Source organism: Stegodyphus dumicola, chromosome 8 (genome assembly GCF_044657685.1).
Source record: "Stegodyphus dumicola isolate Sdum_Otavi_A_Nest chromosome 8, ASM4465768v1".
NCBI lineage: Eukaryota > Metazoa > Arthropoda > Arachnida > Araneae > Eresidae > Stegodyphus > Stegodyphus dumicola.
This window is the reverse complement of record NC_140775.1, coordinates 146,483,332-146,503,883: the sequence shown is the minus strand read 5'-3', so window position 1 is coordinate 146,503,883 and position 20,552 is coordinate 146,483,332. Positions and strand designations below refer to the sequence as shown.

General features: G+C 38.0%; 1 protein-coding gene across 1 annotated transcript in view; it reads left to right on the top strand.

The window, feature by feature from the left end:
- Positions 1-18,212: 18,212 nt before the first annotated feature.
- Positions 18,213-20,552, top strand: part of STUB1 (STIP1 homology and U-box containing protein 1) — a 79,098-nt gene continuing 76,758 nt past the window's right edge. The window contains exon 1 of the mRNA XM_085822547.1: positions 18,213-18,513. Within this exon, the coding sequence (XP_085678673.1) occupies positions 18,412-18,513 (102 nt within the window). The 5' untranslated portion in view covers positions 18,213-18,411. The remainder of the gene's footprint in view (positions 18,514-20,552) is intronic.

Below are 20,552 nucleotides of genomic sequence, written 5' to 3'. Positions count from 1 at the left end.
AGGAAAAGTAGCCTGCCTACCTTGACGGAAATTCTATTCCAAAAGGAAAACTTGTATCCAGGTTTGCCCACAGCACGGCCGGAACTCAAGCGAAACTCGATAGGTTGAAATCGATCCATTAAATAACATTCTTAACAAATAGTAAAGTTTTATTCATATTATTTATTATATTATTTTTCAGCCAGAGAAATTTTTCTCCGGCTCTCAGAAATTTTTCTGCACTCGACTGGATGAATAAAACATCCCCGTTTCTTTAAGAATGGGATCACTGTTAACTATTTCAGCATTCGACGTTTCGCGTCCAATAATAACTGCCGGGTGTTCGAGAATGCAGATGCACCTACTAGATTTTCTACAGAGAAGCTTGACTGGATGGAGAGAGTGGATGACTTTTTCCAAGATTCTCGACTTTGGACCGTCAAGAGGTAATGGATCTTTTTGTTTTTTTTTCTTTTAAGAAAATTTATGGATAGATTCATTTCTTTTTGAATGGACCTAGAAAAATAGGACAAAGTTCTTTTTCAAGATTGGATGAGAGAGGGACCCAAAAAAATGGGTCTTGGAAGGAATCGAATGCATTTGCACTCATTCCTTCCAAGACCCATTTTTTTTGGTCTCCTGATTCGTCTCTCTCTCTCTCTCTCTCTCTTCTCAGTCCATTTCCATAAATATAGGGAAAGCGGAGAACCTTTCCCTACTTATTTCTAAAAATCTTTTCTTTATTTTTTTTTCTCCTGAGTTTATGTATATATCAATTCAAATACTTTTGAGAACGGTCATCCCAATTCTCTGTCGTCTTTTCGGTTTCATTGTCCCAACACTCAGTGGACATAGTCTCAGTAGATTTTGGAGCATGAGTCGTCTGTTCATTGTCCCAACACTCAGTGGACATAGTCTTAGTGGATTTTGGAGCATGAGTCGTCCGTTCATTGTCCCAACACTCAGTGGATTTTGTCTTTGGATCCTCTGAAGATATTTTGGGGGTCTCATGAGATTCTTTGGAAGGTTCGTCCCAACAAGCTGCTGGATCGTAATGGGGAATATTTTCAGGTATGTCTCCCCAACCCTCCGTCTTCCTCGAGTTATTGGAGGAAGTTGACGACAAAGAAGAAGAAGTAGAAGAGCCCATCAAGTTTAAAGGCGTATGCTCATCCGGATGTTCCATTACTTGGAAACAGGACAGATTATCCCATTTCTGGATGAGGTTATCGTACGCTTTTGGGGACGGATCCTTCTCTAACTGATCGTAGGCCTTATCAAAAGCTTGCAGAGGATTGTCTGCTTCCTCCTGAATCCTCTCCTCTTTCTCCGTTCCGTCTGGATAGACGTGATTGATATGAAAATCTCCTTCCATAATATGCCATCGATAGTTGCGCACTTTGTTTTCGGCACAATGGAAATATTTCATCCTTTGATGATGTCGGGCACATTTTTCCCGATACTTCCAAATGATTCCATCTGGCACATAAATTTCCGTCACGGGTTTTTGATAATCCAAGGCTTTAGCAAAGAATTTAGCTTTCTTGCATCCCACCACATAAATCGTGGAGAAGCTGTGAGTGAGCGATTGGAGAATGCGTCCTAAATGGTTGTAGGGAATATGACCCTCGTTCCAACGAAGTCCGTGCCGGTTTCTTGTCAGCCAGGCATTTGTCTTTTGGTTTTTTTCACTCAGTTGGTGGAAGGGGTGAGGAGGAGTAAACGTCAACGATCCCACGGTCAAAAAATCTTTTGTCGCATAGCTCAATTCTTTTAAAACGTAGGTAAATTCACCCTTCTTGTGGTTGTAGGACTGGAAACCCTCTAGATCGAGCACGATAAAGTTTTCTGAACACGCCATGGCGATGAATACGGTGATGTCTTCCACAAACAGGAGCAAAAAAGAGAATCGAAAAGGTATATATGTATAACAGGGAAGATCTAGAAAAGGGGGGGAAAAACAATAAAACGTTTTAGAGTCGTCGTCTTGAAAGAGACATTTTTCTTTTCAAAGGGTTAAGAAGTTTCAAAGGTCTTTTTAAATGAAGTTATGATTATTATCATTATTAAAAAAAAACTAAGAATCAAATCGAGTTTATAGATAACCATATTCATAGGACCAAAGGGACTTACCAGCTCAGTTCACGTCTTCTTCTGTTCTATGAAGAAATCTCGCGGAGGACACACACTTTTATACTCGCGCGACATCTGTCGGGATCGCGACCCCATCTAAATGTCAGGGTCATTCCAACCTCTTAAAAGGATCGGAATGAAAGAAACACTTTTATAAAAAATATATTTATGAAAAGATATCTGAGGGTCGTGAGAACATTTTCTCTCCCCACCCCCCGCCTATTTCAAAAAAAAATAATAAAAAGTCTTTCTTGGATCGCGTCAAGATTACAAAACAACTCACAGGACTTGTTTATCTCGATCTCGTCAGGGTCACCGTTTCACATAAGAAGATGGATGGACCCTGAACTTTAGATATGATAAAAATTAACTCTACCCGCCTTTTGTCTGGGAATAGGGTCTCACCGTTTCTAAAAATAGACCAGATCCCATTCTTGGAATTCTATTCTTTAGGAAAGGAGGAGTGATTGTCTATTTTTAGAAAGTGTGAGACAACATTCCCAGACAAAAGGGGGGGTAGAGTTAATTTTTATCATGTCTAAGACATGATAAAAATTAACAAAAAGTTTTTTTTTTTTTTTTTTTTTTAAAGGCTGAAAAATTTTTCTGAGAGAGCTGAGAAAGATTTTTCCTCCCAATCTTTTTCGACGATGAAAAGGGAAAAACTATTGATCCGATCTCCCTACGCTTTAGGGAAAAAAATACTTATGAAATATTCATGTGTTGAAATTGGCTATTCAAATAAGTGACATTTCGTTTCTCATTGGAACTGTTCAACGGCGAGTCCACTCGTCTCATTCTTTGGGGTAGGGGATGAATGTACAGCGGTTTGTTGAAATCGATGATAGTTTCTTCTTGAGTCGGCGGAACTGTAAATCTATCCTGTCTTCACTCTTCTAATCTCTTTGAAAGTCTTTCCACTTGCTCTGCTAAGGTTTCCTCGGTACTCATGGCCTCTCTTAGTTTAGGGAAGTCTTGACGTATTGGCTAGAGAACAGAGGGTCTTTTTCTCTCTATACATATATCATGTGGGAGCGTGTAATTTATAAATCCTTGTGAAATCTTTCTACGTCTTGTGTAACTTGGAAGATTCGTCTTGTGTAACTTGGAAAATTCGTCTTCTTCTCGTCGATTGGGCTGGAGTTATGGAAAAGAAATGGGATTGGAAAGAAATCAACATATTACAAAAAAAAGGAACTTTTTTTTTCTATTTTTTTTCTCTATGGATTTACATACCATTTCATTCATGAACATTCAAGGGTTCTCTCCAAGACCAAATTTTAGAAGAGGACCACAAAGAGTACACTTGAGGATCCTGTTTCAGGTCTAGGTGAGATAAGGGTTGAGACCAATATTCTTGGGTCTTTAAAGCATCCCAACTTAGACATTTATTATTATTATTAGAAAAATCCTCCTCCTCCTCCTCCTCATCGTCGCACGAGTTCTCCTGGGGAGATTCTTCCGCTTCCTCTTCGACAGCTTTGCTTTCGGAGGGGTAACAATGTAATTTCCGGAAAACGTAACTACCCTCCATCAAATGGTATCGAAAATTTCTCACCTTGTTCTCGGCACAATGAATCATCTTTTGGAAATATTGGTGTCGCGTGCATTTCGACTTGTTCCGCCACTCGGTTTTCCCTGGGATGTAAAACTCGTAAACGGATCGCTGGCAGAGTTTGCTGAAAAATTCGGCTTTATCGTATCCATTGACGTAGATCACCTCCACATTTTCGGTCAGTATTTTCAGGATCGTAGGAAGATGCTCGTAGGAAAGACGACCCTCGGTCCATTGAAGGCCGTGTCGGTTATTTGTAGTCTGGTTGACCACAGCTTGACTGCGGGACGATAAGTCATCGTAATGGACAGGAGGGAGAAAAATCATGGATCCGCATAAGGTTAAATCGCAAGTGATGTAGCCCAGTTCTTTCAAGATGAAACATATATCTCCCGTCTTTGGATCATAACAGTGAAAGTATTCCATGTCCAGAACAATGTAGGAATCTTTGAGAGGTTTGGTACTCAAAATGTCCATCTTCTTCAATTGAGGAAAAAAAGAAAACAAAATTCTCTCTCTCTCTCGCTGTGTGTCCTGAAGGAAAAAATGGATAGCGTTCTCTCGCCGTCTCCTCTTTTATATATATAGAGAGAGAATGTTGCACGTGACAGGTCGTATGAATTCTGGGAAAGGTCACATTCGTATATATATATTTGTTTTTTGAATAATATCGTGCGTATCTCAATACACATCCATCATAATAATAATAAAGGTCACCTTGGAAAGAAAAAGAAATAAAAAACTTGGAACTCGTGCTCGACTTTGAAGGTTTCTACGATTCTCAAGGAGCCTTTATTGTGAAAGAATTGGCTTACGTCACATTGGACGGTACTTCTCGAGGGGTATTTGTTTTTAAACCCCCGTTTCCATGGCAAATGCTCACCGAGAAAGAAAAACGAACCGCTGTGTGGGCGAGTGATTATTATCACGGCTTGTCGTGGTACGAAGGAGAAATTCCGTACAGTTATTTTCCATGGGTGTTAACGATGTTGACGGAACCTTTTTCCATGATTTGGGTGCGAGGAGAAATGAAACGGCAGTTTTTAGAGAAATGGTTGCAAAGATCCATTTATTGCATTTCGGGATCGACGCAAGAGATTCTCAAATACAATGGGATGGAACACATGAATTGTCCTAACCATACAAAAGGTTTTTTCCATTGCGCTCTACAAAAAGCGGTTCGGTATCATTATTATTTAAAGATACAGAGAAAAAATTCGCAAGGTCGATCCTGCACAATTCAATCTTGACAGAACTCATTAAAAAAAAATACATATATCATGTTACTTCTTCAACAGCACAGATGGTTCTGAAGCGAAACTTGGAATTTTGAAATAATAGATCAGGGAGAAATCATTCTTAATAAAATGGTAAAGTATCGAATCGGCTGGGAGAAAAAAAAATTTCTCAGAGCTGAGATAAAAATTCTCTAATGAAAAAAAAAAAAAAAACTTTTGGTTAATTTTTATCATGTCTTAGACATGATAAAAAATTAATGACCCTCCCATTTTGTCTGGGAAGGATGTCTCACCCTTTCTAAAAATAGACCATGACTCATCCTTTCGCTAATGGCAATCATTCCATGAATGAATCACGATTTGTTTTTCAAAAGAGTGAGACAACATTCCCAGAAGAAAAGGAAAGGGGGGTCGTTAATTTTTATCATGTCCTAGACATGATAAAAATTAACAAAAAGTTTTTTTTTTTTTTTTTTTTTTTTTTTGAGTTGTAGAATTTTTCTCAGCTCTGAAAATTTTTTTCCAGCCGACTCGAGACTTTACCATTTATATTTACGAATAGTCTTTGGATTATTTATTTATTTTCTTTTAAAAAGAAAAATTCTGAGCTAGACCTATCTATTGGCTTAACATTCTGGTCATAGAAACAGTCTAGAATCTCATTTTATTTTTCGAGGCTAATGCACGGGTTCTCCAATCAAAAGGGTTACTATAAAGGGATTGGTTTGAATGCATTTATCTGCAAATGTTGTAGGATTCTGTTGTTGAGAAGGGGGTATATTATTATTATTATTATTATTATTATTATTATTATTATGATTGTGGCAGATTCGTTTTCTACATGGAAGTCTAATCTTCTCCGAAGACCTTTTCTGGGTATCGTCGATAGATGGTTTTTCAATAGGAATCGTTTCCCTCGGATCCTCAAGAGATACAGGGGGGTCCTGTCTTGAGACATGGAGCGGTCTCTCCTCCTCCTCCTCCTCGAGAAGTCTTGAGAAAGGGAGAGGATTTTCGGTTCCCTTATTCTTGAGGGCTCTTGACAAATTGAGAGGTCCCTCCTCTTCGAAAGAGAGAGAAGTTTTGGTTCCCTTATTCTCGAGGGGTTTTGACAAATCGAGAGGTAACTCATTTTCGAAAGAGAGAGAAGTTTTGGTTCCCTTATCCTCGAGGGGTTTTGACAAATCGAGAGGTCCCTCATTTTCGAGGGGTCTTGATAAATGGAGAGGTTTTTCATCTTCGAGGGGGTTTGATAAAGGAAGAGGTCCCTCCTTCTCGAGGGGTCTTGATAAATGGAGAGGTTTTTCATCTTCGAGGAGGTTTGACAATGGGAGAGATTTCTCCTTCTCGAGGGGTCTCTCTTCCTCAAGGGGTTTTGAGGAAGGGAGAGGTTTTTCATCCTCGACGGGTTTTGACAAACGTAGAGGAATCTGAACAGGCTTCTCCTCATCCCCATCATTATCGAGGAGGATGAGGATAGGTTTTGGAAAGGTTTTTTCTTTTTCTTCTGAACAGGCTCCTCTTGATGCTCGGGGAGAGGGATGGGGTAGTTTTTCCACCATTCTATTTTTTCTTGCTCGAGGATTTTTTCAAAAGTCGTAGCCTCTCTATGATGAGACGAAGGAGGAGAGTCCTCGAGAAGAATATAATAGGTATTCTTCCCAATCTTCTCGATCGAGAGAGGTTCGTGCAAACATTTATGAAACCATTCACTAAAATGAACGAGAATCCCTTTTGTCTTCTCAAGACGATCCATAATCCTAATCATTTGCGAGACGGTTAGAAAGTGGGACGTGTAAAAATATTTGGCTCGTTTCATTAACAAAATTTGTGCATCCAAAGGTGGAATGTCACGAGCCATCAACACGTTTTCGTCGGACAAAAATTCGTCCCGCATCTTTTGATAACTCCCCACGGTATAATAACCCGCACATTTTGAAAAATCGGAGGCTTTCAGGTAAACGACTCCTTGGATGATATAAAAGGAAAGATCAACATATTTATATTTGAAAGGAATACACGTAGTGAGCTGGGGATGCCTCCTCATGATCCACTTGGACAAAAATACGACTTTGGGGCTCTCCCCTTTTATTTATAGAGAGAAAGAGAGTGTGACCTTCCCTTCCCTCCTCCTCCTCTCTCCCTGCTTCCTCTATCTCTGGACGTCCTTGGATTGGAAAGGGTGACTTTGAAAAAAAAAGAAGGTCATGGTTGGATAATTTTTTGTTTATTAAATTATTACTTTCACTTCCTCATTCCCACACACATTCATCTTTTTAAGAAAATAAAAAGAGGTCATGGAGATAAGATTTCTTGGAAAGAAGAGAGAGAGAGAAACAAAAAAAAAACAAATAAAACGGACGTCATAGAGCCTCTATGTGTGTCTGTGTGTGTCTATATAGATATATAAAAAGACGAGAGTACTGGGCGAGATCATTACTTTTCCATTGGGAGCCATGTCGCTATTAGACGTTTTTCCAACTCAACGGATTTTGAACGGGGAGGATTTGAAGACGCTAAAGCAAATCTCCAACTTGAAAATTTTTCTGGCGTGTCATTGTGCAACATTTATTCCGCATTTACCACCTCATCAAGCGATCGTTTCTTTCAACCAAGATGTCGAATCCTCCAACCTGCTCGTTCAGAATATATACAGAAATTTATTCGAATCGCAACAAACGAAAGAAGAATCTCCCTTCTCTTGGAATCGGATGGATCGAGCTTTGAGACGGCCCATTCAAACAGACCGGCGATATGCAGATCCGCGCACGAGTTTTCGGTGGAAGAATATTTTTCTCACGAAACGATATTTTACGTTTGGAGGGAGAACGACGGCTGAGGACGAAGTTCATATTGTTCAAACCACAGCCGCTCCTCTCGCCTATTACGAATCATCGTCCCACAATCTGAAGGAAAGAAGTTTTAAAGTCAGCGACAGGATGAAATATAAGAAATATATTCTAAGACCTTTTCAAAACTATGTCGTTCCCCCGAAAACGCAATATCTCATCGTCACAACCCAGAAGAGTCTCTTTCTCGTCGATCGGTGCTCGTACTCGCTTTGGAAACAATTGAAAGAGGAGATTTCTTTCCAATCGCCGATGATGTTTCAAGAAAAAGAAGAAGAAAACCCTCCGCCACCTTTACCCATCCCTTCCTTAGATGATAAGAGGAGCTGGACCAAACCGTCGTCATGGCCCGAAACAAAATCGACCCGGCAACGGAATGAAATTGAAGTCATCACAATTGAAGATGAGGAGGAAGAAAAAAAATTAACCTCTTAAAAAACGGTCGACTTTCCGGAACCTACCTGGCGTGCAAGATCCGCTTCAGAATCCAGAAGCTTCTTCTTCTTCTTCTTCTTCTTCTTCCCCGACTTGTTCAAACAGGCAACCTCTTTCGGACTCCTCACAGACAGAACCTCTTCCAGTATCCTCTTCTTCTTCTTCTCCAACCTGTCCCGACATCGTAGAGGTAGAATGTCAGACGGGTCCACAAGCTTCAAAAAGTCCCGACATCGTAGAGGTAGAATCACAGCCGGGTCCACAAGTTCCAACGGGTCCAGAAATCATGGAGGCAGAATCACAGCCGGGTTCACAAGTTCCAACGGGTCCAGAAATCATGAAGGTAGAATTTCAGCCGGGTAAACAAGTTCCAACGGGTCCAGAAATCATGGAGGTAGAATCGCAGCCGGGTCCAGACATCCTAGATCCCTCCACTCATCCCAAAGAGACTCCAAGTGTTTCAAGACAGACTTGTGAGGATCCAGCATTTCCCGTATGGAATGATTATATGGACTTACAAAATTTGGTGCAACAGGAAGGAGAAGAAAATAATCATACGGATGGGTGGGTCAAAGACTGTTTAGATCATTTAACCTCGAATGAAATTGAACTGTTATGGAATTGCATTTCTGAAATCACATCGGAAATGGGATAAAAACCAAAACAAAAAAACAATTTTTTTAATAACAAATGGGAGGAGGGTCATGATGTCAATTTAAAAAAAAATATTATATAGAGTCCAATCTTGGTGGTTCACTTCAGTTTTCCAGCATGAGGTGATCCACGTTTCCCGAAATATGGATCCCATTCCATGAGAGATTGTGTAGAGCCTTCACTTCAGTTCCGTTTTTTTTTTCTACCAAGAGGAGAGGGTCCCCAAAGGGCTACCCATGTCCAAAGAGAGAAAGTGTAGAGCGTTCATTTCAGTTTTTTTTCCAAGTTTAGGGGAGGGAGGTCTCAAAATGACACCCCCCCCCCCATTTTCAAAGAGAGATGGTGTAGAGCGTTCATTTCTGTTTTTTTCCAAAGTTAGGGAGTTTTCAAATGGCTACCCATTTCAGAGAAAGAGAGAGAGAGAAGGTGTAGAGCGTTCATTTCAGTTTTCCAACATTAGAAGGTCCCAAAGTACCTTCTGAATTCAAAGAGAGATCGTGTAGAGCGTTCATTTCCAGTTCTCCAAGATCAAAAGAAGAGGGTCCGCTTTTCCCAAAAGGGCTTTCCGTATTCAGAGACAGCGAAATGCAGACTTCAGTTTTTCTCCCTCCCCAAGAATAGAGGGTCCCAAAATGGCTTCCCATTTCAAAGAGAGAGGGAGAGGCGTTCATTTCCATTCTCCAAGATAGGGTCGTCTGCTTTTTCCCAAAATGGCTTCCCAATTCAAAGAGAGAGAGAGAGTAAAAGGGTGTGTAGAGCGGTCATGTTCATTCTCCAAGATAGGGTCGTCAGCTTTTTCTCAAAATGGCATCTCCCCATTCAAAAAGAGATCGTAACCAATTTTTTCCAGTTTTTTCCAAGACGGGGGGAGAAGAAAACCTAGGATGGAATAACACGACACACAGAGAGAAAGAGAAAAAAAACGCCATCTTGTCATTTTCTGATAGGGTACCGGTGTTCGAATACTTTTGTGACCGACTGTACCTTCACAGAAGCTCTTCCCAGGAGAGTGAGAAACGTGTATCCACGTTGAGTGCACAGTACAGAGTGATCTGAAGCTGAAACGCGAGTGATTTAAATACATTAACGAGTTGCTTCTAGAAACCGACTGGGAAAAATTCTCAGAGCTCTGGAAAAATTTCCACATATATTCTTTTCTTGATGTTCTTGTTGTATATTCCTTTACAAATTCACTCCTTTTCCCCAAAAAAGATATCTTTTTTTTTTACCTTCCAATTTGTATAGCTATATACTGGAAACAGGCATTAAAGTCAGTTTTTAGTATATTCCTATACAAATTCACTTAATTTCCCAGCAAAAAGATGTCTTTTTTATTTTTTTTACCTTCCAATTTGTATAGCTATATGCTGAAAACAGGCTTTAGAGTCCGTTTGTAGTATATTCGTATACAAATTCACTGCCTTTCCCCCCGAAAAAAAAGATGTCTTTTTTTATTTTTTTACCTTCCAATTTGTATAGCTATATACTGAAAACAGGACTTAAATTCCGTTTGTAGTATATTCCTATACATATTCACTCCCTTTCCCCCAAAAAGATGTCATTTTTATTTTATTTTACCTTCAAATTTGTATAGCTACATACTGAAAACAGGCGTTCAAGTCCGTTTGTAGTATATTGGTATAGATGGTCTATTTTTAGAAAGGGTGAGACAACATTCCCAGACAAAAGGGGGTAGAGTTAATTTTTATCATGTCTAGAAGACATGATAAAAATTAGCAAAAAGTATTTATAATATATATTATATAAAATATATATTATATAATATATAATTTTTTTTCTTTTTTCTTCTCCACGACTCAGAATTTTTTTCTGAGCTCTGAGAATTTTTTTCCCCGTCGACAGCCAATAGAAATTTTTCCAGCCAACGCGATTTACTTTCACTTTCAACTCTTTTCTATATAAGTATTCCACGTTTTCTGTTCAGAACCGTCCGGGCTGTCCAACGTGCAACATGCTTTCTCTCTCTCTCTCTTTCTCTCTCTACCTCCTCTAGACCTCTAAACCTCTAGAAGAGGAATTCTTTTAGTCAATCGCGAGGGAGGAAGATGGATTTCATCCTGTGGGTCTTTGAGAAACAACACACAGAAATAGAATTCAATACCTACGAGCCTCCTTCACGGAACTCTGTAAGGGAAGCTGGGTGCACTGGATGCTGGAAAGCCACTCCTTTCGTGATTTGTGAGTTGGTAAAAAGGGATTGAATGCGATATCCCTTCCGACAACACCATAGACGAGCGGTCCAAAAGTTCCATGAGAAAATATCGCTTTAATCTTTTCAGCAACATTATTGAGGATACTTTTCTTGTAAAAAAGAAAAAAAGGTATTGTTTTCTTTCATCTAGGGAAACAATCATACCTTGGATGTTTAGAAGGAGATCCGTTTAAGTAAAAAAGATTAGCCCCATCGCACAACATCATCATGGGTTCTCAATCTTATCCCAACAGCCCTGTGATCATTTTTTTTTCAAAAGTCAGGCCAAAGTATTCCTTTTAAAACATTTTCTGTTCTTCCTGGGTGGGGGATTGCTTACCGAGAGTGTATTTTCCACAACCCCCCCGGATTAGAACAGAAATATGTTATAATCATCACGCCATCGTGGTTTTCGAAAGCCAAAACAATTCCTCATGAAACATCATTTTTCTTCCTGGTTGTGGGATGAGGTAGAGATGTTGCATCGTCAACAACCCACACTGATCTGAACAGAAATGTGGAATGTTTTTATAGATATAAGAAATAAACTGAAAGTAAAAGTAAAAATGAAATCGTGTTGGCTGGAAATATTTCTTGGCTGTCGAATGGGAAAAAATTTTCCAGAGCTTGAAAAGAAAAAAAATAAACTTCTTCCTTTTTTTTCTATTAATTTGATGTCTTCACTTTGTTTACTTTGGAATGGAGAAACCCAAAGACCATGACTCATCCTTTCTAAAACATATAATTCCTAGAATGAGTCATGGTCTATTTTTAGAAACAGTGAGACAACATTCCCAGACAAAAGTGGGTAGGGTTAATTTTTATCATGTCTAAAATTAACCCATCCCCCTTTCCCAGTCGGCAACCAAGTGAAAATTTTCCAACCAAGACGATTTGGCTTTTACTTTCACTTTCAACGCTTTTCTATAAAAGTATTCCACATTTTCTATTCAGAACAGTGCGGGCTATCCAAGGTGCAACATGCTTTTTCTCTTTCTCTATCTCATCTGGACCCAGGACTACTCTTCTAGAAAGAGCTTCTGTGAACACAAGTTTCCACTTTTTAATATCACAGAATAGAAATCATTCTTCTGTTTAGGGGAAAATGTTTCCCTTTTGAAAAGCTAGGGCCCCTCGTTTGGATTTCATCAACAAACGTTTATCAGGTTCTAGCGAAATTGGATGATCCATCCATGAATCAGAATTTCGCATCCGTGGTTTGGATGCAACAAGATTTCAACATAGTTTAAGAAAAATCCTTCAATCCTATTTGAAAGGAGATGTCATGATATTGAAAGACATTTTCCCATGACGGTCATTGAAAGACATTTTCCATGATATTGAAAGATATTTTCCCTTGACGGAATCTCTCTATCCAACACTTTCTTCTAAACTAAAGTTAAAGAGATTTTTCATACCGGGTTTTCAATATTCACCTCAAATCATACCGTTGACGACGTGTGAGACACAAACCATGACATAAATTTCAGTTTCCATGACAGCTAACACTCTTGAGGTTTAAACAAATGTATGAAAGAATTTATTTTTGATCCCTTTCAGCGATTGAGTGGGCTGGGAAAAAATGGCTCTTTAAATTACAGCTAACACGCTTGAGCCTTAAAAATGTATGAAAGAATTTATTTTTAATCCATTTCAGCGATTGTGTGGGCTGGGGAAAAAAGGCCTTTTCCATGACACCTAACACGCTTGAGCTTTAAAAATGTATGAAAGAATTTGTTTTTAATCCATTTCAGCGACTGAGTGGGCTGCGAAACATTTTCTTAGAGCTCAGGGGAAAAAAAGTCTCTTTCCATGACAGCTAACACTCTTGAGGTTTAAAAATGTATGAAAGAATTTGTTTTTAATCCATTTCAGCTATTGAGTGGGCTGGGGAAAAAAAAGGGCCTTTCCATGACAGCTAACACGCTTGAGCTTTAAAAATGTATGAAAGAATTTGTTTTTAATCCATTTCAGCGATTTAGTGGGCTGGGAAACATTTTCTTAGAGCTCAGGGGAAAAAAAGGCTCTTTCCATGACAGCTAACACTCTTGAGGTTTAAAAATGTATAAAAGAATTTGTTTTTAATTCATTTCAGCTATTGAGTGGGCTGGGAAAAAAAAGGGTTTTTCCATGAGAGCTAACATGCTTGAGCTTTAAAAATGTAGGAACGAATTTATTTTTAATCCATTTCAGCGATTGAGTGGGCTGGGAAACATTTTCTTAGAGCTCACGGAAAAAAAGGTTCTTTCGATGACAGCTAACACGCATGAGCTTTAAAAATGTATGAAAGAATTTATTTTTAATCCATTTCAGTGATTGAGGGGGCTGGGAAACATTTTCTTAGAGCTCAGGGAATGTGTCTCTAGGTTGAATGCACAGCACACACGGATGGGAAGTGGAAACTCGAGTGGCTTAAAAAATAAATATACGAAATTTGGTTCATCGAGCTGACTAGGAAAAATTCTCAGAGCTCTGGAAATAATTCTGAGTTCAAGTATGGGACATGAGAACAGAAATATATTACAACCATCATGTCATCATTGTTTTCGAAAGCCAAAAGAATTTCTCGTGAAAGAACATCTTTTCTTCGTGGTTGTGGGATGGAGTAGAGATGTTGCATCTTGAACAACCCACACTGATCTGAACAGAAATATGAAATGTTTTTATAGATATAGGAAATGAATTGAAAGTAAAAATGAAATGTTATTGGCTGGAAATATTTCTTGGCTGTTGAATGGGAAAAATATTTCTAGAGCTGAAAAAAAAACAACTCTTCCTTTTTTTCTATTAAATTGATGTCTTCACTTTGTTTACTTTGGAATGGAGAAACCCAAAGACCATGACTCATCCTTTCTAAAACATATAATTCCAAGAATGAGTCATGGTCTATTTTTAGAAACAGTGAGACAATATTCCCAGACAAAAGGGGGTAGAGTTAATTTTTATCATGTCTAGAAGACATAATAAAAATTAACAAAAAGTGTGGTTTTTTTTTTTTTTTTTTTTTTTTTTTTACATCTCAGAATTTTTTTCTGAGTTTTGAAAAATTTTTCCCAGTCGACAGCCAAGAGAAAATTTTCCACCCAAGACAATTTGGTTTTTACTTTCACTTTCAACTCTTTTCTATAAAAGCATTCCACGTTTTCTGTTCAGAACTGTGCGGGCTGTCCAAGGTGCAGCATGCTTTTTCTCTCACTCTACCTCCTCTAGACCTAGGATGTTTTTTTCTTTCTCAAGAAGTGGAATTCTTTGGGAATACCTTACAATTACGATCAGGAGCTAGCTGTTTCTTATATTTCGAGGAGATTTCAATGGAATTGTTTATAGATGTCACCTATTGCAGATGGGGGAAAAGTCTATACTGGATCGCTGGAGACATCTCACCCAGATAGGTCACGTTATATTTTTCCCACACCTAAATAAATTAGACGTGAGCCATCCTTTTGTTTTCTCATCCAACAAAGATAGACACTGCAGAATCTTTTGGGTTTTCACTCTTCGCGAAACGAGACGAGCCGCAGCGACCCTTTGCGTTTTCTCTGAGCGCAATAATGGATCATGTGTGCACCCATTTTGTTTCCCATCTCACCCAGATAGGTCATGTTGTATTTTGTTTCATGCACCTAGCCAATTTTGGACATGAGCCATCCTTTTGTTTTTTTTCCATCGAACCAAGATGGACTCTGGAGGCAATTTTGTTTCTCAACGGAAAAGGAAATTTTCTGAATGGGTGCCGGTGTTCGAATACTTTTGTGACCGACTGTACATTCCAAACATCTACATTTACAGAGACTTTCAAATCGAACTTATTCAAGAGTATATTAAACGATTAGTGGTCAACTACTTTTATTCAGTACAAACCCACAGTAATAGCCTTATTAGCACTCTCAGACACTCCCCGCATCCCAGTGAGAAACATCGGTACCCATGTGACATCCAACCCACATAAGAATTACAACCTTAATTGACTCATTCACGCTAAACTGATTCCGCGCCGACATCTTATAACGAGACTGAACTTGCCACCCCCTTTTTTGCCGCCGCTAGTGTGGACCTGACTCTCTTTTTTCCGCCTCCCACTCTACTCTTTCTCCTCCCACCTGATCCTTATAAAAGATGTTTCTACATCTTGACACTCGAGAATAAAATACGATCTGTGTGGGTTCTATTGACGGATCTGACAACTCAATGCGCATGCGTGGTTAATGTTGGTGCGAATAGCTTAAGCGGCTCTGTCGCCCTCTGCTACATCTTGTAACGACATTGTCCTCCCCCCTTTCGCCACCGCTAGCGCGGACCTGACTCTCTTTTCCCTACCACTCTTTTACACACCTCCTACCACAGTACTCCTCTTCCTTCGCCTTCCAGATTGTTAGCAAAAGTCGAGTAAAAAGATGTTTTTACATCTTGATACTCGAGAATAAAATACGATTTTTGTGTGTGTGAAATTACAGAAATATTGCATCTGTTAGTAATGTTTTTTGAGATGAAGAAATCAATTGTGGTGGCGCTATTGTACCCGTAATGGGTGGGCTCATCAGGGCATGAATGTTATAATGAATGATGAATAATGATTATAATAATGTTGAATGAGGTTAAATATATCATTTCCTTTCTTGTTTGCAGGTCCCCGGTTCCAGTAGGGGTGTTACGAGCGTGCATAATATCTTACTAGTTGAAATTTACAGAAGATTTAGAACACGAAGTCTCAAAATTTACCAACAACATCAATTCTGCTTTAAAGGAAGCCACCAATACACCAATACCTTTTATGTGAACAAGCATTTCCTTCCCCTGCCTGCCGATATAAGAAATAGGATTAAAGAGAAAACCGGATCCGTAAAAGATGGCAAACCACCAGGGATCCACAACTCAAACACGAACTAAACTCTATGCAAAAAGAAATCAACAGAAGAATCAAGAACTTCAAAAACCAAAAATGGACCAATTTCTAAATAACCTAGCTATAGAGGACAATTCCCTATTTGGCATTTCCCGCAAATTCAAGAAACCTTATAAACCTATTCCACCTATCCATGGACCTAGTGGAACTTCATATACAGAAGAAGATAAAGCTAAATCTTTTGCGGACTATATGGAAGATACATTCACTCTTAATCCCATTCCGTACGACAATAACCATATTGAACAGGTCAACCAGGTAGTCAATAACTTCCTTAATACTCCTGCTCCGTACAACTTCAATTTCCTGACTACCCCAACAATCATTGCCAACACCATCAGTGCCTTACAAACGAAGAAAGCCCCAGGGCACGATGGCATCTCTACCAAAGCCCTGAAGCATCTTCCGATCAACGCTCTTACCTGCCTAACTAAGATAATCAACAACATTATCAAATTCGCTCATTTTCCTAACTCATGGAAGCAAGCTATAATAATAGTTTTTGCTAAACCGCAACAAAATCCAACCTTCCCACAGAACTATCGCCCTATCAGTTTACTTAGCCATCTGTCTAAAGTTACTGAGAAAATCCTAATTTTCCACATCCAAAAAATTCACCCTTCCATGAATTTTCTCCCAGAAGAAAAATTCGGTTTTCGTAATCATCATAGCACTTGCCACCAACTTCTTAGAGTTATCAACATTATCACTGAAGTTTACAACTGCAAGCTTCCGACTGGTTTTATATTCCTCGATATCGCGAAAGCTTTTGAAAGGGTATGGCATCGAGGCCTTATTTACAAACTAATCACTCTCAATTTTCCAGATCATTTTATTCGCTTAATAGCCTCTTTTCTCAGCAACAGAACATTCAGAATCAAAATCGGTACTGCTTACTCTACCAGCAGAGTAATTAATGCTGGTGTCCCACAGGGTTCGGCACTTTCGCCATACCTTTTTAATATTTATACACAAGATATCCCTAAAGACTCTTCTGTTCATCTTTCACTTATTGCCGATGACACCGCCATACTTACTAAAGCCTACACTGTTATCGCCGTAAAAAACGAACTCCAAAGCTATCTCTTAAAACTGGAAAGATGGCTTACCCTTTGGAGGATTAAAATGAACACTGATAAAACTAAGGCAATAATTTTCCGTAAAGGAAACATGAAATACTATCCTCCACCCCCTGAAATATTTGACGAAGAAATAGAGTGGATTAATGAAACCAAATACCTTGGAGTCACCCTTGACCAAAAACTTACCTTCAGAACCCATTTCCGGTCCGTACTACAAAAATTTAAAATCACCATAGCTACTATGCGACCTCTTCTTGGTAGAAAAAGCAACTTATCTACTACAAACAAATTAATTCTATATCGCTCCATACTGCGCTCAGCTCTTCTTTATGCAGCACCGATCTGGGGACATGCAGCTAAAACCAATATTAAACAATTACAAATTCTACAAAATAAAATTTTACGAGAAATTATCAATGCTCCTTGGTATATTCCCAACATCTATATTCACAGAGACCTTCGAATCGAACTTATTCAAGAGTATATTAAACGATTAGCGGTCAACTTCTTTTATTCAGTACAAACCCACAGTAATAGCCTTATTAGCAGTCTCAGACACTCCCCGCGTCCCAGAGATAAACATCGCTACCCTTGTGACATCCTCCCCACGTAAGATTCACAACCTTAATTGACTCGTTCACGCAAAACTGACTCTGCGGTTTTACCACCCGCGGCTACATCTTATAACGACACTGAACTCGACACCCCCCTTTTTTCGCCGCCGCTAGTGCGGACCTCACTCTCTTTCAACTCCTCCCACACTCCTTTCACCCTTCTCTTTCTCCCCCCCGCCCGTTCCTTATCAGAAGTCGAGTAAAAAGATGTTTCTACATCTTGACACTCGAGAATAAAATATGATCTGTGTCTGTGTGTGAAATTCACAATTAAATAATAGGAGTTGAACATAGAATGCAATATAGTACGTTAATGAATGATATAAACCATTGAAATTTTCAAATTCTTGAATAATTAAAATTTATGCTGAAATTTTGTAAATGCTGATTAAATTTGTATCTGAGAGACTTTCAGGGCAAGTCTTGTGGGTTAAATTGGAGAATTCCTACTGTGAGAGGCAGTTGAAGGTTTTTCAATTTAAATGCATTTCATTCTAATTTACAGTTATATTTTTCTTCTTCTTGGATATTACATTACATGACCTTGAAATTCTTCTGGAATATATTAAACAGAAAGTTGACGAATAATTTGGTTTCGTTATTTCTGAAGTCATCGAGGGCAACGTATCGGTAAACAATCGCACGCAATACATTTCAAGAATACGTACTGACGAATATGATTTGTGTGATAAAGTTATTGAAATTGTCGCTTGTGGTATTTGAATTATTTTTTTAGCTATTCTTTTAAAATATAATTATGAAACAAGATATGTCTTCTGTTGAACTGAAAGAGCAAGGTAATAAACTATTTATTGCAAGAAAATATGAAGACGCTGTTTCCTGCTACAGTAAAGCTATTGTAAGTTGTATTTAATGTTAAATATTGGTTTTTCTATGTTTAAATTAGCGATTCTGAGATGAATAAGTTTAGTATAAAATATAAGGTATTAAACTTGAATAATTGATTGTTTTTTCATAAAAACGAGTCCTTTCTTTTTGTTTTTCCTCACTCTTTCATGGGTAATAAATGATGTTATTTTGATGTGATTTGTATTTGCGCAATTTTATGAAGAGTAATATTTCAGTTTTTATTTTTCAATAATCAGTATGATACTGATTACGATTATTGTTTCTAACATCTAGTTTAATTAAGAATGATTTCTTCACGTATTTTATCAGTATGAAGCAAAAATTAATGAAAGTTAAATTAATATATGTTGAGAATTTCCAGTGTTAACCTAATTTATTATAGTGTTACATCCATTATTCTTTTTTACGTTGATGTCATGGTTTTATGAATTGAAAATGTTACTAACAAGTGTTAGATTGTGTAGGCTTAAGTATTTGTAAATACAAAATAAAATATTTTAACAAGATTTCATTTTTATGCCTTGCATTGTATCTCAATATCTGAAAAGTACTCTGTTTCTCCGTTTATTAAAATTGAATCCACGTGTGACCTTAAAATTATACCTTTTGAAAATTCTGAATAAAGTTGCTTTTTTTTTTTTTTTTTTTTTCTTATTGCTATTCTCTATTAAACTGATTTGGAACTACTCTTATATACGCCTTAAAGTCGCCAAAATTCTCGCGAAACGTTTTTGGTGAGAAACTCCACGTTGCCATATTACTATCTAGATTTTTTGTCTACATTTCGAACTTTAAGCCTAAAATGTCTTCAAAAATGCAGTTTTTGCACTAGCTTAAATTGTTTTGCACTAGCAAAAACCACGTTTTAAACACACAATTTAAGCTAAACATCCAAAGCAAAAAGTTTCTAACAAAAAATATTTGACAACAATCCATGTACACAGCAATATGTTTCAACTTAAAAAAACATCTACGTATTGCACAATCTAGGCATCGAAAGAATCTACAAACTATGCACACCTCACTTTAATTAATTAACATAACAATAAATTTCAAAGAATACCATGTACACAGTGTTCTGTTTCAACTTTAAAAAACATCTACAAATTGCACAATCTAGGCACTATACACTAATCAACAAAATAAACTAAAATAAATTTCAAACAATTAAAAAGAAAACAACAATAACGTCAGAAATTCATACTAAAAAAACAATGAACATAACATTCTACGATAAAAGTTTACAATTGAGGGCCCCTTGTTTCTTGGCATTTCTTTTTTGACGCCAAGATCGGTGCCAGAAAGGCACAGTTTCAATATGGCCGCTACAAAAAACCAAAATAAGAAGTCAAAGAACTGCACTAAACTGTGTGTCCATGTACACATTGATTTGTTTTCACTTAAAAAAACATCCTAGGATTGCACAAACTAGGCATTGCGCACTGCCTTAAGTTTGTCCATGTACACATCAATCTATTTTCATTTAAATAAAATCAGGAAGTTAAAACTATCATGGTAACCAGAAGCGAGGTTTCATCACCAAAATTTAAAAAAAAAAAAAAAAATTGTCGCTAATCGAAGGGGCACCCAATTCTACACTAGAGCCCATTCTACAAAATAAGGACAAGAATAAAATAAAATGCACTTACCATGAATGAATGCTTTTTCGAACAGCAGAAATACCAATTTCATGCCGCCTTGAACATGCCGCCACGTAATCACTATCGTATTTGTGTGACAGCCAGACACACTATCTAGAAAGTTCATGCTATGGTTCACAAATAAATGTTCAAAACCTTCTTTTCCTAAATCCTTGTAAGATTTCCAGCCATCCGAAAAAATAGTTGTACAAGGCTCAATCCACTTTTTAATACACTGCATCAGCGATTCCTTATTTCTATCATGCACAGCCACTAAAAATAATCTCCCAGACCCTTTTGTAACCACGTCTGTCATTGCAACATAGGCCATTTCAAAACACACATGACATGAACCAATGAGCAATTTGCTATACACAATTGTGCCAAA